Below are 21794 nucleotides of genomic sequence, written 5' to 3' on the forward strand. Positions count from 1 at the left end.
CTGCTGGGAAAGATCCTTGAGCTCATTTAAAGCCACCAAGAGCACAACCCCTTATTGACACAGTCTATGGTCACAGGGAAGGTGGAGGGAAACAAAAGGAGAAATGGCACAAAGATTGACATTAATTTGTGGACAATATGAAAAAAGTAAAACAATGAAAAGCAACCCCCAAAATAAAATGAACAAGAAGGATCTAAGATTACTTTCATTACAAGTGATTTGCAGAAGCTGGCTAACAGTTTAATGTTTCTAAAAGCATCCAGTCATCAGTCTCCACACTGCAGCCTTGAGCTCCTGGTTCCTCAGGCTGTAGATGAGGGGGTTCAGGGCTGGGGGCACCACCGAGTACAGAACTGACAGGGCCAGATCCAGGGATGGAGAGGAGATGGAGGGAGGCTTCACGTAGGAAAACATTGCAGTGCTGAGGAACAGGGAGACCACAGCCAGGTGAGGGAGGCAGGTGGAAAAGGCTTTGTGCTGTCCGTGCTCAGAGGGGATCCTCAGCACAGCCCTGAAGATCTGCACATAGGAGAAAACAATGAACACAAAACAACCAAGTACCAAACAGACACTAACAGCAATGAGCCCCACTTCCCTGAGGTGGGATTCTGAGCAGGAGAGCTTGAGGATCTGAGGGATTTCACAGAAGAACTGGCCCAGGGCATTGCCATGGCACAGGGGCAGGGAAAATGTATTGGCCGTGTGCAGCAGTGAATAGAGTAAGGCACTGGCCCAGGCAGCTGCTGCCATGTGGGCACAAGCTCTGCTGCCCAGGAGGGTCCCGTAGTGCAGGGGTTTGCAGATGGACACGTAGCGGTCGTAGCACATCACGGTCAGGAGGAAATACTCTGCTGTAGCGCAGAAAACAAAGAAAAAGAGCTGAGCAGCACATCCAGTGTAGGAGATGTTGCTGGTGTCCCAGAGGGAATTGTGCATGGCTTTGGGGACAGTGGTGCAGATGGAGCCCAGGTCAGCGAGGGCCAGGTTGAGCAGGAAGAAGAACATGGGCGTGTGCAGGTGGTGGCCGCAGGCTACGGCGCTGATGATGAAGCCGTTGCCCAGGAGGGCAGCCAGGGAGATGCCCAGCAAGAGGCAGAAGTGCAGGAGCTGCAGCTGCCGCGTGTCTGCCAATGCCAGCAGGAGGAAGTGCCTGATGGAGCTGCTGTTCGACATTTGTGGTGCCTTGGCAAAACGATCTGTAAACAAATAATCATGGAATAGTTGGGTTTGGAGAGGACTTGAAATATCCCAGCACAGCCTGGGGGCACTTTCCCCCCACTGCCTGCCCAGTGCTCTGCTGCCTGGAGCTGTCCCTGCCAGCAGCTGCTTCCCTGCACCCAGGGCAGGGCCCTGCCAGTGCTGCCAGAGCCCAGCCCAGCCCTGGGGGCTCAGCTCTGCCCTGCAGAGCCCTCCCAGCTCAGGCACTGCCCAGGGGCAGCTCTGCCTCTGCAGGCTCTGATGGCAACATCAGAGCAACCCTGAGGAGGCTGAAAAAGCGACACTGAGGATGCCCCTGAGAGGCCCTGCGCTGATTTCCTTAAGTGCCTGGTTTACTAACATCTGAGAGAAAATATTTTTATTTTTCTCAACATGATCTGAGAGATGAATATCTATGTGCATATCCCATCCAGGCAACCCAGAGCAGTAGATTAAGAAAACAGGATTTCCCCTTTCATGCAGCCCCTGCCTTGCTGTGCTCCCTGTTTAATCTACTTGGAAATGTTCTGGAGTTAAATGCCATGCTGGGACCAGTCCTGAACAATGCTGCATCCTCCCCACACAAGGAGAACATTTCCAAGCCTCACCAGCTGTCTCCTCCCACCCAGATCTTGTGCCCCAGTGCTGGGAGCAGCTGCCAGGGCTGGCTGAGAGCTGTCCCTGGCAGGCAGCAGAGTCCCTGCCCCAGCACAGCGCCCTGGGCTGCAGGACCCTGCTCTGCAGGACAGCCCTGGGCACCCCTGGCTGCTCTGCACAAGAGACAAGCAGAGAATGTACTCACAGGCTCTGCAGGCATTGGCATGTTCCAGCTTGAGGAGATGGCTCCAGGAGCTGCAGCTGCACTGTCCTGCAGCCAGAGGTTCCTGTGCCAAGGGCTGGCAGTGATTGTGCCCCAGGCACTTCTCAGCCCCTTCCCAGCCCTGACTGATTGAAGCCCTCTGTGCCTCTGGGCTGTGCCCGCGCTGGCTGCAGGCAGTGCCCCAGCCCTGCTGGGCTGGCACAAGAGCTGCTCATCCAGAGAAATGTGCTTTTGAAGCTCTTCTTGGTGACCAGGAGCTGCCTCTGGGCCAGGAGCCCAGCCCAGCTCAGCAGCACAGACACAGCACAAGGACTTTAATCAGCCTCTGGGGCTTTGTGCTCAGGCCCTGAACATCAGTCCCTGAGAGGGAGCTGAGGAAACCTCTCCAGAACTCCAAGGCAGAATCCAACTCCAAACTTTCTTGGACTTTTAATGGGTCCCACTGAGGGACACAACTGAGCAAGTGTCCCCAGGCCCCAGGCAGAGCAGAGAACTGCAGGCAGTGATGACAGGTGGGGACAAAGAGAAGCCAAGTCTTGGTGCCCTGGGGCACAGCAGGGTCTGTGCCAGCAAGGGCTGGGAGGAGACACCTTGTGCTGAGGCCCTGGGGCCTCCTGGCACAGCCCCAGCCAGGCTGGGCACTGTCAGCCCCTTGTGCTGCCCTCAGCATCCCCCCCTAGCCCACATCCCAGTGGCCTCAAGGATCTGCTGCAAGGAGTCCCTGGGGAGCCTTGCTCAGCAATGGCCCTGGGGGCTCCTTCATGCTCCCTGCAGGGACTGCAGGTTTTTCAAAGGTCTTTGGCTTTGGCATTTGCCTTGGAGTCTCTGAGAGGTCTCTGCAATCATGGCCTCCAATTATCTGCTGTAATTAGTCCCTGGAGAGGCTTTGTCAGTAACAACACTCAGTGGGGCTCATTAATGCTTCAGGGTACTTCAGTTATTTGAAGGTACTTGTTGTTTCTCTTTTGATACAGACTCTGTGAGAGGTTTGTGCAATCATGGCCCCAATTATCTGTTTTAATGAGTCCCTTGAGAGCTTTGTAGTCAAACTCAGTGGGGCTCAGTAATGCCTTGAGATACTCAAGGTTTTTAAGGTACTTTATGGATTTAAGAATACTTTTAGGTACTTTAAAGGATTTTCCTTCCCACACTGAGTCTCTGAGAGGTTTTTGTGCCATCCTGGCCTCCAATTCTCTCCTCCAAGGAGTCCATGAGGAGCCTGTGTTGGGTATCTTCCCCCTTTCTGTTTTACAAGAAAGATGGATGTGAAAGAATTTTGTAAGACTTTCTAAAAGCATCCAAACAAACATGGGACAATCAACAATACAACAACAACCACTAAGAGAATTAATAGTCCTGTTTTAGCTCGGCATCATCCAACCCTTTAGTCCCTTGGATTGGAAGAGTTTATTGAACCAGTCTTTCTTTTCCACTTGAAGCTTCTTGAACCCTGCCTTCAGTACCTGAATGCTCTTGTGGATTGACTCGCTGTGGCTGGAGAGGTTCATGCAGCACATGCCCTCAGAGTCTACACAGCCATGCCCATGTGCCCAGAGTAAAAACTCTATCGCTGTTCTGCAAGGTGGCGTGTCTGATGGTCTCTGTGTCTGAGAGCAGCCACTCAATGTGAGGGAGGCAGCTTTGGTTTGCTTACTTAACAGGCACCCAGGATGGTCTGATTGTCCTAAAGCTTTAGCTGCAGCCACCCAAGGTAGTCCAAATTGGGGATGCAACCATCCGATACCTGGATTCAAGCTTTCAAAGCCATCTCTTTGATATCATCCAATACTTCTCTGGGGATACCTGCTGCTTGATCATCTGGTAGGCTGTGTTGTCCTGCTCCAGCTAGATGGTTGATTGTCAATTCTGTCCTTGCCTCATTATTAGCATAGTCTGCTATTAATTGATTTAGTTAACACTTCCATCCCCCTTCCCACAGGGTTTGTACTGTAGGTGACAAGAACATGGTCATAATATATTTTAAATCATAGGGGGTTAAGACATGTGCTGTAAACATGGCCCTCATTAGGCCATTAAAACAAGCTAAGTCCTTCCTATGGTCTTTAGCTGCCCTACACAGCTCCTTGATTTCCCCGTAAACCAGGGGCTGACACCTGGTATTCTGCCCCCTTCTTTCATAACATACTGGGGCAACAAGGAATTTTGAGACTATTTGCCAGGCTCCTTCCTTAACTGCTTTTTTCTGGATCCTTTCCTAGGGATCTTCTGGAATTGAGGGGGGTGGTGGCTCTGGGGAGTCCAAACTGTTTTCTGGGGAGGAAGAATAACTTGGAGCAGAAACATTCAGATTAGAAATAGTGTGACAGTTGGACTTAGTATCTTTGATCATGGGGTTATATTGTTGTCAGAGGTTAAGGCAAAGGGCGCTGCCATTTTGTCAGGTGTTGGGGAGGAAGGGCCTTGATTTAGGATGGCGGACTTCCAGGCTGGCCTTCTGGAGGCATGGTCCAGGGTGGAGAGGATGATTGACAGTGGGGGTGTGACCCGCAGTTGTGGGGGTGGAGTCTGGAGGTTCATTCAGGGCGGAAGAGAAGGCTGTGGTAGCAGGAAGTGGAGGAGCCAAGATGGAGGGAGGATGGTCGGGCTCAGGGGCATCTGGAAAATTTTTAATGATCCACTTCACGATTCATTTTAATTTGTTTTTTAAAGATATTTGGTCATGATCATTGAGAATTAACTTAAAGCATCCATATACACACCTTTCTACTTTGGACATCCGGCTGCAGATTTTTCTCTTTCTCTGCCTTAGCTGGAACAGCCACTGGAATGCCCCAAATCAGTTATGGGATGTGGGTGCATATTGTAAAAACACAGTGGCAAAATGGGCAATAATTGTCCTGCGTTTCCCCATCCCACCTGCAATCCTATGCAGGTGAAACTGTCGCTGTCCCTGTGGATCCTGGCCGAGGTCCCTCGAAGCAATGATGAATCTGCAGGCCCAGCACAATCCACAATCCCGGGGAGCGCTGGCCTATCCATCAGCTAACCTCAGCTGACATGACTGAATGTCAGGGCCCCTGTTCGGGCACCAAAGGTCGCAATGAGGGTGGCTGTGACAAACCTTTCTGGTTCCCCAACTTCAGGGCAAGGGTGGTGAAAATGAAAAGGAGAAGATGCTGGGGAAGATGAAACAGGAAAGCCTTATAAATATGATTGCCTGGCAAAAAATTTTGAGAATATGTAAACTATAAGTGAGATTAGAATGAAAGCAAGCTTTGAGATACCAAGCCTTAGTTACTGAACAACTGGAAAACAATGGTATGGCCGGCTGAAGACAATCCCTTTTTAATGAAACAATACCCTCTGCTTGCAGACAGGTCCAAGGGTCAGAGCAGACCCTACTAGCTTGGCAGAAGGGGTGCAAAGAGTAGTTTTTAGGGTTTAAAATGTAACACAGTATGGTAATGTAATGATTCTTATAGGCTGTATGTAAATGCTATAAGATTTGTATCTTGTACTAGATTGGTTAGTGAAAATTAGAATATGCAGCACAGAAGAAGATTTATTGTATTGTAATGGGAACTCCCCTCCTCTTTTGGGCATCCATTTTGGGCGCCTCTTTCGAGCTCCTCTCTCGGGCCTGCTCCAAGCTGTGGCTGGCAGCTCCAAACAAGGCCCCTGCACCCACACCCTTTGCAATAAACCACAAGTTCCAAGACCTGGCTTCAGAGATCTCTCATCTCTGTCCGTCCCAACCGTCCTAACCCCCGACGCTCCTACAAGCAGGATCAATGGAGTTGCCCAAAAAGAACTTTAGTAACAGGGTGAAAAACAATAAACATGGAGAAGTTGAGCACAGTAGGAGGGGTGGGATTCAAAGACCTGAGATAAAGGCGAAGCAACAAAATATACACTTGAGGGTAGAACACTCTGGAACAATAACCCTATAGGGGAAACAAGTAACCAACAGGGGAGGAGAAGTTGGACAACTTAGCATAACAACACTAAAGGCTTATGGGGGAACACTCAAACTCACCCTGAGTTAAACAAATGATTCCAATGGATTGAGATTCGCGCCCAGTTTTTCCAGGGCAAAATCTGTCTGACTCTGAGTTACAGCCGGGCGAACTCCCACACCGCTGCTTTGCTCTGGACCCTTGGGACCATGCGGCCCAACAGAGCCACAGTGATGTCCTGGGTTCCATGAGGCCCCACAGTGTCACAATGGCCCCTTAGATCCATGGCACTCACAGTGTCACGGTGTTCCCCTTGGTTCCACAAGTTCCTACAGTGTCACAGGTTCCACAAGGGCCTGCAGTGTCACCATGGCCCATTGGTTCCACAATGCTCCGCAGTGTCACAATGGTCTCCATAGGAAGGAAACAAGTGAGCCCCAGTGGTGCAAGGGCAGATGAGAGGCAGCCACCAGAGGCCAAGGCTGGCCAGACTTGACTCTATGGTCAGATTTTGTCTGGAAGTAACCCTTGGATATAGGGAATTTTAGACACAGAATCCCAATTTTGGCCATGGGTGCCTAGACAAGAAAGACAGTTCTTTCCCATAGGAATAAAAGCACAGAGCCCCAGTGCTTCACGGTCAGATGGGAAGTGGCCCTTGACATGCCAAATTCAGTGGGACCTGTCAGACAGCCCCCAGGAGGCCAAACCAGGCAGACCTGTCCCATGTTCCATTGACTTCATGGGTCCCCACACTGTCACAATGGTCTCCTTGATTCCATGAGCTCTGGCAATGTCACAATGGCTTCTTGGTTTCAGGAGCCCCAACAGAGTCACAAGGGTCCATTGGCCCCACGCAGCCCCGCTGTCAAACAATGGCTCCTTGTTTCCATTTTAAATCAATCACAATCAAACCACAGTTTGATCATTGATCCTTGCTTCCATAGGGCCCATGATTTGCACAATGGTCTCCTTGATTCGATGATTCCTGGATTGCACGGTCTCACCATCGTTTCCTTGGATCTCCATTGTCACAACTGAGCCATGGTTCCATGAGGTTCCATAGTGTCACCGTGGTCGCTGTCAGAGGCTGGATGAGATCCATGTCCCGAGACACCTTGGGATGCTCGGAATGCCCGTGTGGGGCCAGGGCCGGGTCAGGCCTTGGTTTGTGGTGGGACAGAGCCCCGCCCCCAGCCCTGGCCTGGCAGACCTGCCAATCACACAGCAGGGGGTGATGTTAACCCAGCTCTGATTGGGCAAGCAGCTGTCAATCAATCAATCACACACCAGCAGCTGGTGCTACCCTGGTTCTGATTGGATAAGCAACTGGCAGTCCCACCCCAGGGGCGGGGCCATGGAGGCCCAGGGCGTTAAAAGCCGGAGCACAAGGCCAGCCCAGGGTCTGGATCCTGCCTTCTGCTGGGGTTCCTCTGTTGGTGATGCTGGAACCTGAGCAGTTGATACCCATGTGCGTGTCTTTCTACGGATCTTCTGTCTTTCTGTTGTTCTCTATTTCTTCTCCTTCTAATCCTATTTACCTGAAACACTTTTGGGTAACTTCGCATGTTAAGGGTTAAAGGATTTTAGGTTAAATATGTGGGAATCCAGGGCACAGGGGATATTTCTCTGTCTGCTCTGAGGAATCCTGACCCCCAGAGAAACACTGCCTTTAGCCTTCGCCAATGGAGAGGACTTCCAAGACTTTGAAATAGATTAGAATTTAGCGACGTCTGAAATAGGTAATACAGAGTACTATACTATGTCCCTTGGGTGAGAAATTTAGGTTTTGGGATTTTTAGTATGGTGTAGATAGGAAGCAAGATGGATGAATTTGGGTGTTATCCCTGTCTTCTTCTTCATCTACTCCATTTTTTACAGTGTTGGTGGCACAGGGTGATTGGTCAAGGAAAGCACAGTGCAGAGGTTATGTGGACAGTCAAGGGATGAGTTATTGGTAGATAAGTAGAAATAATGTAGGTTTTATAAGTTAATTGGATGAGACAACTTTAAAAGACCTTGAAACTGAACATTTTTGAGCCATTTTGCAGTGCTTTTCCAGCGTGCTGAGACTGGTGTGGACAGCAATGCAAAACTTTAGATAAGATAAGAAAAAAGAAGATGCTGAACACTGAAAAAGTCCCATGCATCTCCTTTTACCTGGTACAGAACTGCTACAGAGGGTTTCCCCCATCCAGGGAGCCCCCAGAAAGGCCCAACATAAAACAAACATCAATAACTGGTGCCCCAAAAATGTTTGTAATAGGTTGACTTTTTTCCAGAATGTTGTTTACTGAAGGGTGTTGTCTTAATTGGCCAATCATGTGAAATGTGTTTATTAAATGACCAGTGAGGTCCACCTGTAGCAAACCAAGATATAAAAGAAGAGGATTGCAAAAATGAGTGGCTTTTAGCCCTTAGCCTTCTGATCTGAGTCTGTGTCATCTCTGACTCAACGGTGACATTTGGGGATCTGTGGGGGCTATTGGGGATCCTTTCTGCACCTCGTGACCCAACAGGAGCTTCTATAAGAAACTTTGCCTGAAGCTCCCACCGTGCCCATGACAGGAACCCCTGTGAGTGTCTGGGCCATCCCGGCTCTTTGGCAGCCTGGGGACTCCTGGGATGTCACCGTGGAGCCCCCGTGAGTGCCTGTGACAGATGGGTGCCTTTGCAGCCCAAGGTGCCCTGGGATGTCACCATGGAATGGCTTTGACTGCCTCTGACCCCAGGGCTCTTTACCATCCCCAGAAAGCCCTGGGAGGTCTCCATGGAGCCCCTGTCTCTGCGTGTGACATTCCAGCTCTGGAACAGCCTGGAGACTCTTGGAAAGTCCCCATGGAACCCCTCTGAGGGCCTGTGACAAATCTGATCCTTAGCAGGCAACCATCCCCAGCCCCTTCTTGCTATGGTCAGTTTCCATGGCAACCATCCCCAGCCCCGTGTTGCTATGCTCAGTTTCCATGGCAACCATCCCCAGTCCCCTGTTGCTATGGTCAGTTTCCATGGCAACCATCACCAGCCCCCTGTTGCTATGCTCAGTCCCTTGGCAGCTCCATGGAGACCCCATGCCAGGGGTGGTTGCCATGGACACCAGCTCAGGCCTGCCGCCAGAGCCTGTTGCCATAGCAACCATTGGCAGCCCCATCCCCAGGCTGATGGGATCCCAGAAGCACAGAATTGGCTGAGCTGGGAGGGACCCATCAGGATCCTCCAGTCCAACTGCTGGCCCTGCACAGGACACGCCAACAATGCCAGCCTGGGCCTGGCAGCGCTGGCCAAACGCTGCTGCAGCTCAGAGAGCCCTGGAGCTGGGAGCCTTCCCTGGGGAGCCTGGCCAGGGCCCCAGCAGCCTCTGGCCAAAAACCTTGTCCTGACATCCAACCTGAGCCTGCCCCGACTCAGCTGCAGCCGCTCCCTCCACTCCTGTCCCTGGGCACCAGAGGGAAGAGGTTCCCACAGCCCCAGCCAGGGACCCGCTCCCAAGGCTGCTGCCATGGCCACCAGGGCTGCCACCAGCTGGGATGCTCGGTTTCCACGGGCCGGGCTTCAGGAATGGGATTCCCCAATTTCCTGCTCCCGCTAAAACCGCGCTGCCCTCGCTGCCCTCCCGCCTCCCATGGAAAGCACAAAAGGCAAAGATCCCGGGCTGGGATAAGAACAATTTAATGGGAACAGCAATGAGATAAGGAAACAAACAGGAGCAGAAATGATATTGATAACAGAAGGGGTAAATAAAACTGTTTACAGGGAAAACTAAAAAACAGCTCACTGGGTCTGCCTGGCCACAATTTCCCCTGCCTGGAAAGGACACCCTTCTCAGGGAGAGAGAGAGAGAGAGAGAGTCCCTTTCCTGCCTCTGGCAATGTTCTGAGGTGGAAGTGAAAGTAATGACAGGGCCATGGCCAGACCCTCATGTTCTTCCATCCTACATTAGGTCATTGGCAGGGGCAGGAAAAGAAACAGGTGTCTTCCCAGCATGGATCACAGGAAACATATATCACCAGGGCTCTTCCCAATGTGGCTTCTCCCACGGGGAGTGAAGCTGGAGTGGTGCATGAAGGTGTTTCTGCAATCGAGGCATTTGCAGGCTGTTGCAGTTGTTTCCTGTCTCACCTATCCCAACCCCCTCAGGTGCGCCGTCTTTCCCCCTCCCCCTTTGCCCTCCTGCCTAAGAGCTGTCCATCAATCTTAACATTCCAGCAGGGCTTCATGTCGCTGGCAGATGCTCCTCAGGTCTGGGCTCATTGGCCTGTCCAAGTGTCTGTATCCCTGGAGCCTCCCCCTCCTCCCACCTGGTTGGCCCTCACCTGTCCCTCCCCTCCCCCTGTCCCCGGGGCTTAAAAGGACACGAGACCATGGGGCCATGGTCTGTCTGTGAGCTGTTACCACATTCAGAGGTCTACCATGCTGCAATAAAACTCTGGATTAAAGACTCTTTGACAGAACCCGCTCCTTTTCTCTTCACTGCTGCTTGAACCTTTTCTACCAAAGGTAAACTGAGTTCCTGCTTTGCCTGGATTTGTTCTGCGTGCCCAGCTGCAGCACCCAGCTGGCCAAAGGTATCTCTGGGGTGAAAACACCACAGCTGCAGCCTTTGGTCCAGCAGTGAGGGCCAGAAGAAGACAGGCCCCCCCCACACCTGGAAACCTCGGGGTCTAATATTTAATAGCAGGCCTTCCCTTACTGGTGGCTCTGTTGGTGTTTTGTCAAGTGAGAGCTGCTGGTGAAGCTCTTCCCACACTGGGGACACTCGTAGGGCCTCTCCCCAGTGTGGATGCGCTGGTGCCTGATGAGGGTGGAGTTGTGCTTGAAGCTCTTCCCGCAGTCAGGGCAAAAGAAGGGCCTCTCCTCTGAGTGAGTTCACTGGTGTTGGAGGAGCTGGAAGCTGGTGTGAAACCTCTTCTGACAATTGGGACACTTGTAGGGCCTCTCCCCAGTGTGGATGCACTGGTGCCTGATGAGGTGGGATTTCTGCTTGAAGCCCTTCCCACAGTCAGGGCAGTGGAAGGGCCTCTCCTCTGAGTGAATTCACTCACGCAGGTGGAGACTGGAGCTGGTCTGAAACCTCTTCTGACACTAAGGACACTCGTAGGGCCTCTCCCCAGTGTGGATGCGTTGGTGGGTGATGAGGGCAGAGCTGCAGCTGAAGCCCTTCCCACACTCCCCACACTCATAGGGCCATTCCCCCGTGTGGATCATCTGGTGGCTGATCAGGGTGCTGCTCTGCCTGAAGCTCTTCCCACACTCCAAGCACCTGTGGGCCTTCTCCCCATCATGAAGCTGCTCATGGACCACCAGCTCTGAGCTCTGGCTGAAGCTCTGTCCGCCTTCCTGGTTCAGGGTGGGTCTTTCCTCCTCAGAGCACTCTGGGCTGGGTTTGAAACCGCTTCTCCTGCGGGATCTCTGGGACTTGTCCTCCCTGTTTCAATTCTACAGTGTGGAGCCACTCAAAATGGCCTCTTCGATGAGGTTCTGCCACAGGGATTTGCCCTCATTGGTCTCCATCCTCATCTCCTTTTCTGGGTGAGGAAGGACAAGGAGAGGATGGGATTTGCCTCCGTGCCAGAGGGAAGGGGAAGGAGATCCCCCCAATGCATCCCCAGCAGGACGGGGTTGGCAGCAGGGTTGTCCTGCAGCCGGGGGCTGTGCTGGGCTGGGAGATGGAGCAGGAGAGAGGGGGAAAGAGGCACTGACTTCCTCCTCACCTGCCTGCGTGTCCCAGGGCTCCTTCCTCTTCCTCACAGCCTCCTCCTCCATTGAGTCAAGGTTTGGGAATGGGAAATCCAGTTCTGGGAAGAAAACAAAGGGTGAGCACATTGTCTTTTGTACAGGATTAAAGGGAAACCTGGGGGAGAGTCTAAGCCAGAATTACAATTTAATAACAAAATGAAGATCAAGGCAATGATACAGAAACACTGCCCTAAACTGACAGAGTCAGGATATAACCTGACACCCTGTTGCTGGTCAGGCTGGTGGCAGCAGTCCCATTAAATGGTGGCTGCAGTCCTGTGGGAGTGATGAACGTGATTCTGTCCGAGCAGTGATCCTGTAGAAGGGTCTGGTCTTCCTCTGAAGGTCCAGTGGTGGTTCTGGAGCTCTTGTCCTCTGGGAATCCACTAGGCAAGCTGCTCCTGGTGTTGCAAGGCTCACCTTATATGCAGGGAGGAATGCTTAGATCCTGCCCCTGGGCGGAGCATCCCACAATGGGAGGATGGAATTTTATCAGTCCTGCAGTGACACTCAATGGCCCATTCCCAGAAGATATCTCCCCTGGAGGGCGTTATCAGGGCTGAGTCATGGAAGAGATCAAGAACACTGCCCCGCCTGTTTATAGCAGTTGATGAAGATGGGCATTGAAAACATGCATTTGGTTCCATCTTACATTGCAGCCTGAAACAGTGGGGGAATCCCTGCTCGGGGGTGAACACCACCCCCCTTACCCAAACTGGCTCAGGTGTAAAACCCCCACCCCGGGAAGGCCACACACACACAGGGGACAATGTCACACTTGCCCTGCCCCAGGGGAGGTCTCTGTCCCTGTCACTCTGTGGCTGTCCCCCCTTTTCTCTTTCACAGGCCGGGGGCTTTGCCAAATCTAAGTATAATTTTTCTTTTGTCCCTGTCACCTTTGTGACATCTACACAGAGCTTTCCCTTCCTTTTCATAATCTCTTCATAAAAGAGGTATTGCAATGTATTGGGCCAAATTTCCACTGTGCCAGCAGCTGAGCTGGAGCTGTGCAGGACCAATGGATTTTGGAATTGCAACAAAATTGCTTCTACTGTGAGTTTATTAAATTTTGGGATTTGTTTGGGTTTTCACCACAAGTGACTTGTGGGAAGAGCAAATTCAAGGCATTTTCTGTAGGGTTAGGTTTGATTTCTGTCAAGAAACAACTTTACTTTGTCCGGTGCCCAGGGGATGCTCAAGGGGTCTCTGTTCCACTTGCCCTGGGGGATGCTTGGGAGGGGTTTGGGGGGTTGTCCCTGTCCCTGTCACCCCAGGCCATTCCCCAGGGGTGTCCCTGTCCCTGTCACCCCAGGCCATTCCCCAGGGGTCTCCATCATTCTCACCCAGGGAATGCCTGGGGGGTCTCCCTCCCTCTCTCCCCTGTGCCAGGGGGTGCTCGGGGCAGTCTCTGTCCCTCTCAGCCCAGGGGATGCTCGGGGCTCTCTGTCCCCTGGCCCTGGGGGATGCTCGGGGGGTCTCCATCCCTCTGGCCTCAGGCAATGCCTGTGCAGGGCTGGGCACCAGGGGCTCTGTGTCCCTCTCACCGCTGAGGCTGCTCGGGGCTGGGGGGGCTCTGCCACCTTCTCACCCCTGGGGAGGCCGGGGGGGTCTCTGTCCCTCTCAGCCCTGCTGGGACCCCACCCAAATATCATCGGGGTCACAGGGACAGAGACACCCCCAAACCCCCAGAAGGGCTGAACCTGGGATTTGGTTTGGGGCTGAGGATTTAGGAAGGGGCTGGAATTGGGGCTGGGCTTGGAGGCTTGGAGTTGGGGCTGAGATTTGGATTAGAGCTGGGATTGGGGTTCAGGCGAGACATGGGATTGGCTTTAGGGCTGGGGTTGGGATTGGGTCTGGGGCTAGACGAGTCTGGCACTGGGATGAGATTAAATTCAGAACTGTGAGTGTGTCTAAACATGGAGTGAGATTGAGACCAGGATCAGGGTCCGGTTTGGGACTGAGCTCACCCAGAGCAGGACAGGAGGGGATGTCACTGCAGGATGTCCCTGGCATTGTCCCAGCCCTCCTCAGGCACCTCCAAACATGGGGGCCAGCTGGGTGCCCCAAGATCCAGGCGCTCCCACGCTGCCCCTCAATACCAGGTGAGCATTCCCTGAGGGCAGCCCTGACTGTGACCCTTGGGGCTCTGGGATCAGCCCTCACATCCCTGTGGGAGCAGCTGCAGACAGGATGAGAGATTTCCATCCCCCCTAATTCCTGCAGAACAGTGAAGCCCAGCTGCCCTTTTCTTGTGGTGCCTCCTCATCTCCTCAGCTGAGGATGTCAAACTCCCCAGGAGCAGGAAAATCCCCATTCCCTGTTTGCTTGTGGCTGCAGCCTGGAACATCCACCCAGAATGAAGGACTTTCTGACAGCCCTGCTGAATGACACTGGGAGGAGGTTTCTGAGAAGGGGAAGAAATTGCATTTTGATAGTAAATAAAAGGGGCAAAATTATTTTTTTCTGTCATATTACTTTTCAGTCAGTTCCATTGTGTTTTCAGCGTGCCACCTTCTCAGCTGATTGTGTTTGTGTCCTCCTTTCTCTCCTGCCTTTCTTTGCCTGCTCTGTTTCTCTCTCAGTGTCTCCCTTGACCCGGGGCACCTCGCACCAAAGACCCTGCCCTGATTTAAATCCCAGTCCAGGAGCTACAACAACCATGGCTGAAGTTATGAAGGCTGGCAGTGAAATGTCACTGTAAGATCTCGCTCCACCCGGCTTTTGGCTCCTTCTTAAGAGCTTTGCTTTCCAGGGCAGGAACATCTTTTCCTGGCTGGGAACTGGAATTCCAGCCCCTGGATCCCAGAGGGGCATTCCCGAGGCTGCCAGGGTGCTGCTCCTGCCGTGCCTCCCAAGGAGCTGTGCAGGGCCAGGGGACAAGGTCCAGCAGCTCTGTGGGCTCCCCGAGCACACAGCAAAAGTGGCTTTGATGGACATTTCCCAGCACCTTCCCCGCTGGAAGCAGAGGGAAGAAGGGAAGTGAGTCACTGATAGAATCCCAGAATGGTTGTGGTGGGAAGGGACCCTGCCATGGGTTACGATTTCGCGAGGGAGAGACGCCTCTGCCCCAGTGAAGGTGCGAATGAGAGCGTGGGAACGCAACCTGTGGATCTGCTCGAACTTGGATTGAATTGAACAAGAAATGGGGAGGAGAGACGGAGAGAAAGAAATCGGGAAGAGGTCTCATAAAGACAGAAACAAATAGGAAAGAGGTCCCAGAGAGACAGAAAGAAAGAGGAAAAGGCTCCGGCCCGGACTCCGCAGCTCCCGGGGACACCCGCGGGGCGAGGCGCCTTTCACAATTCCAGCCAATCAGAGGACGCGCTGAACAATTTCCAGCCAACCAGAGCTTTTCTCGCCGATGACTCACCGGTTGCCAGGCGGACCCGCAGAGCCCAGCGGCCCCGGAGCGGAGTTTGGGGCTCGGGCCGGGGGCACGGATCCGCCCCGGGGGGGTCCCCGAGCCCCCTGCCCACCCCTGGGGCCGATCGGGGGCTCCCCCACCCAGCAGCCGGGGCTGCGGGGCCGCGGGGCAGAGGGGTGGGAAAGGGGGGTCCGGGCTGGCAGCGGAGGAAATGCGGGAGGAAGAGGAGGGAGAGGAGGAGCAGGAGCGGGAGCGGGAGAATCCCGGCGCTCGCAGCGCCCGCACGCTGAGCCTGCAGCAGCCCCTGCCCCGGGAGCATCGCCCCCAGCCCCGAGCCGCAGGTGAGGGCGAGGCCGAGCTCGCCCCGGCTCCAGCCAGGGGTGTCCGGGAGGATTTTTTTGGAGCGTGTTCGGAGCCGGCAGATCCCGGACTCGAGCCCCGGGTATCTCCGGGCTCCCTAAGAGGAGCTTTTTCGGGGCCAGAGGAGCCGCGATCGCCCCTCGGGAGGGTCCCGGGGGTCCACGTGGGGATGGCCCGGTACCGACGGGGCGGGACATTGGTTTTGGGGATCCCCGTGAGAGCCGGGGCTGTGGAACGGGGGACCCCCGGGGCGGGGAGAGGGGAAGGGGCGATACCGGAGCTGGGGCACCCCCGGCAGCCCGGAGATGAGGCGGGGACGGGACCCCCTGACCCTGACAGGGGCGCGTCCTGGGGTGACTTCATGATGCTCGTGCCCCATCGGTCCGTTTAGCCCAGAAATGAGTTCTGCACCTTTAAGGCTGGTTCTGAGAGCCAAGGGGAGGAGGAAGAAGCTGCAGTTTGTTTTCAGACACTGCACTCACTCCTCCACATTCCGGCTCCTGGATGGACAGAGGGCGGGACAGAGCTCTCCTTTGCTTTTAGTTAGTTTTTAGCTCTCTGAGGCAGAGAAGTTCCCTGGACTGTGGTTTTTCTTTTTCTTTGGAGCGGTTTAAACCTGAACCAGCTCTGCACTGAACACCCAGAACACCACTGGCAGCTCCCACCTGTGGACCACCTGGCCAAGCCTGGCCGGTGGCATTTCCTGTGCTGGAGAGGCTGATAAGAGACTGATAAGAGACTGATAAGGGACTGAATGAGGCGAGCTACAGCCCACAGAGGGACTTTCTGAGTTGGTCATCTCTTTTGGAGTGGCAAAAGGTTTATTGTTTAATATTGTTCATTTTTTATGCTGGTAAATGCTTTTCCTGTTAAATCAACAGATTTTTCCCCTTTCCTCCATGGAAATCTTTTCCCAATCTGGTGTGGGGAGGGGCCTCTTAAATCAGCTTTCTGGAGGAAACTCTTTTGGAGATTTTCTCCCAAATTTGTGCTATACCAGGCCAGAGTCCTGGGAAGAATGGAGAGCCCCAAGTGGCTGGTCTGGGGTGAGGTTGGAGAAGGGGACCCCAAAACCCCCCAGCATCCCTAAGCAGGATCCTGGAGAGGGGGGATCACCTTGGCCCATGGGATCCCCAGCAGCCCTGAGAGGGGGAACCACCAGAACCCCAGAGGGATGAGACTGGAAATGGGACACTCCTGGTAGCTTTTTTCGCTCTTGATTTTTGAAGGTTTTTATGGACATCAGGTGACTTCTAGAGATGGACTTGGGTAGGAGGAATCCCCAGCACAAGGCATTCACACCTTGTTTTTCCCCAATCCATGATTTTCCCCAAAACATCCCACACTGACATCCCCCCGTCCCGCTCTGCGTGAGCTCATTCCCAAACCTGACCCTGATCCTGATCTCAATCTCACTCCATGTTCAGACACACTCACAGTTTTGTATTTATTCTCACCCCAGCCCCACACTCATCTAGCCCCAGACGCAATCCCAACCCCAACCCTAAAGCCAATCCCATGTCTAGCCTTAACCCCAATCCCTGCTCTAATCCAAATCTCAGCCCCAACTCCAAGCCCAGCCCCAATTCCAGCCCCTTCCTAAATCTTCAGCCCCAAACCAAATCCCAGGCTCAGCCCTTCTGGGGCTTTGGGGGTGTCTCTGTCCCTGTGACCCCGATGATGTTTGGGTGGGGTCCCAGCAGGGCTGAGAGGGACAGAGACCCCCCCGGCCTCCCCAGGGGTGAGAAGGTGGCAGAGCCCCCCCAGCCCCGAGCAGCCTCAGCGGTGAGAGGGACACAGAGCCCCTGGTGCCCAGCCCTGCACAGGCATTGCCTGAGGCCAGAGGGATGGAGACCCCCCGAGCATCCCCCAGGGCCAGGGGACAGAGAGCCCCGAGCATCCCCTGGGCTGAGAGGGACAGAGACTGCCCTGAGCACCCCCTGGCACAGGGGAGAGAGGGAGGGAGACCCCCCAAGCATTGCCTGGGGTGAGAATGATGGAGACCCCTGGGGAATGGCCTGGGGTGACAGGGACAGGGACACCCCTGGGGAATGGCCTGGGGTGAGAGGGACAGGGACACCCCTGGGGAATGGCCTGGGGTGACAGGGACAGGGACACCCTGGGGAATGGCCTGGGGTGACAGGGACAGGGACAACCCTGGGGAATGGCCTGGGGTCACAGGGACAGGGACAACCAAGCCACTCCCAAGCATCCCCCAGTGTGAGAGGGCTCAGAGACCCCCTTGAGCATCCCCTGGGCACCGGACAAAGTAAAGTGATTTCTTGACAAAAATCAAACTTAACCCTACAGAAAATGCCTTGAATTTGCTCTTCCCACAAGTCACTTGTGGTGAAAATGCAAACAAATCCCAAAATTCAATAAACTCACAGTAGAAGCAATTTTGTGGCAATTCCAAAATCCATTGGTCCTGCACAGTTCCAGCTCAGCTGCTGCCACATTCTGATAAAAGAAAAGTGGAAATTCAGCCCAATACATTGCGATACCTCTTTTAGGAAAAGATTATGAAAAGGAAGGGAAAGTTCTGTGTAGATGTCACAAAGGTGACAGGGACAAAGAAAAAAATTATTCTTAGATTTGGCAAAGCCCCCAGCCTGTGAAAGAGAAAAGGGGAGACAGCCACGGAGTGTCAGAGACAGAGACCTCCCCTGGGGCAGGGCAAGTGTGACATTGTCCCCTGTGTGTGTGTGGCCTTCCCAGGGTGGGGGTTTTACACCTAAGCCAGTTTGGGTAAGGGGGGTGGTGTTCACCCCCTGAGCAGGGATTCCCCCACTGTTTCAGGCTGCAGTGTTAGATGGAACCAAATGCATGTTTTCAATGCCCATCTTCATCAACTGCTCTAAACAGGTGGGGCAGTGTTCTTGATCTCTTCCATGACTCAGCCCTGATAACGCCCTCCAGGGGAGATATCTTCTGTGAATGGGCCATTGAGTGTCACTGCAGGACTGATAAAATTCCATCATCCCATTGTGGGATGCTCCGCCCAGGGGGAGGATCCAAGCATTCCTACCTGGATATAAGCTGAGCCTTGCAACACCAGGAGCAGCTTGCCTAGTGGATTCCCAGAGGACAAGAGCTCCAGAACCACCCCTGGACCTTCAGAGGAAGACCAGACCCTTCTACAGGATCACTGCTTGGACAGAATCACGTTCATCACTCCAACAGGACTGCAGCCACCATTTAATGGGACTGCAGCCACCACCCTGAGCAACAGGGTGTCAGGTTATATCCTGACTCTGTCAGTTCAAGGCAGTGTTTCTGCATCATTGCTTTGATCTTCTTTTCTTTTTAAATTGTAATTATCGCCTAGACCCTCCCCAGGTTTGCCTTGAAACCAGTACAAAATTCAATGCGCTCATCCCTTGCTTTCCTCCCAAAACAGGATTTCACATCCCCAAACCTTTGCCAGATGGAGGAGGAGGCTGCAAGGAAGAGGAAGGAGCCCCGGGACATGCAGGAAGGTGAGGAGGAAGTCAGTGCCCCTTTCCCCCTCTCTCCTGCTCCATCTCCCAGCCCAGCACAGCCCCCGGCTGCAGGACAACCCTGCTGCCAACCCCGTCCTGCCGGGGATGCACTGGGGGGATCTCCTTCCCCTTCCCTCTGGCATGGAGGCAAATCCCATCCTCTCCTTGTCCTTCCTCCCCCAGGGAAGAAGCTGAGGATGGAGACCAGGGAGGACAAATCCCCTTGGCAGAACCTCGTGGAAAAGGCAGTTTTGAGTGGCTCCACAGTGCAGAATTCCAATGGGGAGGAAAAATCCCCAGAGATCCCACAGAAGGAGGGGCTCCAAACCCAGCCCAGTGTGCTCTGAGGAGGAAAGACCCACCCTGAGCCAGGAAGGTGGACAGAGCTTCAGCCAGAGCTCAGAGCTGGTGGTCCATGAGCAGCTTCACAATGGGGAGAAGCCCCACAAGTGCTTGGAGTGTGGGAAGAGCTTCAGGCAGAGCAGCACCCTGATCAGCCACCAGATGATCCACACTGGGGAATGGCCCTATGAGTGTGGGGAGTGTGGGAAGGGCTTCAGCTGCAGCTCTGCCCTCATCATCCACCAATGCATCCACACTGGGGAGAGGCCCTACGAGTGTCCCCATTGTCAGAAGAGGTTTCAGACCAGCTCCAGCCTCCACCTGCATGAGCGAATTCCCTCAGAGGAGAGGCCCTTCCACTGCCCTGACTGCGGGAAGGGCTTCAAGCAGACATCCCACCTCATCAGGCACCAGCGCATCCACACTGGGGAGAGGCCCTACGAGTGTCCCCAGTGTGGAAAGAGCTTCACCCAGAGCTCTCACTTGACAAGACACCAACTAAGTCACTGGTAAGAGAAACCCTGCAAATGCCCCAATTTCAGGAGGAGCTTCGTTCACTGCTCCATCTTCATCCCCGTTTGGAGACCCCATGTTGGTTAGAGCCCTGGTGATCCATGTTCCCTCTGATCCATGCTGGGAAGACACCTGTACATTTTGTTGCCCCTGCCAATGACGTGATGTGGGATTGGAGAACATGAGGGTCTGGCCATGGCTGTATCATTACATTCACTCCCACCTCAGGTCATTGCCAGCGACAGGAAAGGGACTCTCTCTCTCTCTCTCCCTGAGGAGAAGGGTGTCCTTTCCAGGCAGGAGGAAATACATTACCAGGAAGAGCCAGTTGTTGATGTTGTAGTTTTCTCTGCAAGTAGTTTTACTTATCCCTTCTGTTATCAATATTTTTTCTGTTCCCTTTGTTCTTTATCTCGTTGCTGTTCCCAATAAATTGTTCTTTTCCCAGCCCAGGATCTTTGCCTTTTGTGCTTTCCATGGCAGGCGGGAGGGCAGCGAGGGCAGTGCGGTTTTAGCGGGAGCAGGAAATTGGGGAATCCCATTCCTGAAGCCCGGCCCGTGGAAACCGAGCATCCCAGCTGGTGGCAGCCCTGGTGGCCATGGCAGCAGCCTTGGGAGCGGGTCCCTGGCTGGGGCTGTGGGAACCTCTTCCCTCTGGTGCCCAGGGACAGGAGTGGAGGGAGCGGCTGCAGCTGAGTCGGGGCAGGCTCAGGTTGGATGTCAGGAAAAGGTTTTTGCCCAGAGGCTGCTGGGGCCCTGGCCAGGCTCCCCAGGGCAGGGTCCCAGCTCCAGGGCTCTCTGAGCTGCAGCAGCGTTTGGCCAGCGCTGCCAGGCCCAGGCTGGCATTGTTGGGGTGCCCTGTGCAGGGCCAGCAGTTGGACTGGAGGATCCTGATGGGTCCCTCCCAGCTCAGCCAATTCTGTGCTTCTGGGATCCCATCAGCCTGGGGATGGGGGCTGCCAATGGTTGCCATGGCAACGGGCTCTGGCTGCAGGCCTGAGCTGGTGTCCATGGCAACCACCCCTGGCATGGGGTCTCCTTGGAGCTGCCAAGGGACTGAGCATAGCAACAGGGGGCTGGGGATGGTTTCCATGGAAACTGACCATAGCAACAGGGGGCTGGTGATGGTTGCCATGGAAACTGACCATAGCAACAGGGGGCTGGGGATGGTTGCCTGCTAAGGATCAGATTTGTCACAGGCCCTCAGAGGGGTTCCATGGGGACTTTCCAAGAGTCTCCAGGCTGTTCCAGAGCTGCAATGTCACAGGCAGAGACAGGGGCTCCATGCAGACTTCCCAGGGCTTTCTGGGGATGGTAAAGAGCCCTGTGGTCAGAGGCAGTCACAGCCATTCCATGGTGACATCCCAGGAGTCCCCAGGCTGCCAAAGAGCCAGGATGTCCCAGACACTCACATGGGTTCCTGTCATGAGCACAGTGGGAGCTTCAGGCAACGTTTATTAGAAAAGCTCCTGTTGGGTCACGAGGTGCAGAAACAATCCCCAATGCTCCCCATAGATCCCCAAATGTCACTGTGTAATCAGTGTTCCATGCTTTCTTTCCAATGGAAAACAACCATCCTTATCCTCCAGGTGTCCATGTCTGAAATTGGGATTCCACCTCCAAAATTCTGGATATCCAAGGGTTGCTCCCAGGCACAATCTGCCAGTACCATCAAGCCTGGCTGGCCTGGACCTCTGGTGGCTGCCCCTGCAACACTGGGGCTGGGTCCTTCCCTTCCCATGGAGATCACTGGGACAGTGTGGAGACCTCATGGAACCAAGGGAATCATTGTGGCACCACTGGAGCCCATGGAACCAAGGAGCCATGGTGACACAGTGGGGCTTCATGGAACCCAGAGACCATTATGGCTCTGTGGGGCCTGATGGAACCATGGAGACCATGGGGACCCTTCAGGGCCTGGTGTCACCAACGGGGCATTATGGCACCTCAGGGCCTCAGGGAAGCAAGGGACCATTGGGACACTGTGGGGCCCCATGGAACTGAGGGAACATTGAACAGGCCTGGCTGGTTTGGCTTCCCAGGGGTCCCCTGACAGGTCTGGCTGA

The 21794-nt window shown here is 54.0% G+C and overlaps 1 protein-coding gene and 1 long non-coding RNA gene across 2 annotated transcripts in view; one reads left to right on the plus strand and one right to left on the minus strand.

Moving 5' to 3' along the window:
• Positions 1-249: 249 nt before the first annotated feature.
• LOC143692547 (olfactory receptor 14A16-like) lies at positions 250-1173 on the minus strand. Its single transcript, XM_077172792.1, has one exon. The coding sequence runs from the start codon at positions 1171-1173 to the stop codon at positions 250-252; it is 924 nt and encodes a 307-aa protein (XP_077028907.1).
• A 14097-nt stretch (positions 1174-15270) lies between these two features.
• LOC143692506 (uncharacterized) overlaps positions 15271-21794 on the plus strand; it is a 194254-nt gene continuing 187730 nt past the window's right edge. The window contains exon 1 of the long non-coding RNA XR_013180319.1: positions 15271-15372. This is a non-coding gene — a long non-coding RNA (uncharacterized LOC143692506). The remainder of the gene's footprint in view (positions 15373-21794) is intronic.

Source organism: Agelaius phoeniceus (genome assembly GCF_051311805.1).
Source record: "Agelaius phoeniceus isolate bAgePho1 chromosome W unlocalized genomic scaffold, bAgePho1.hap1 SUPER_W_unloc_1, whole genome shotgun sequence".
NCBI classification, from domain to species: domain Eukaryota; kingdom Metazoa; phylum Chordata; class Aves; order Passeriformes; family Icteridae; genus Agelaius; species Agelaius phoeniceus.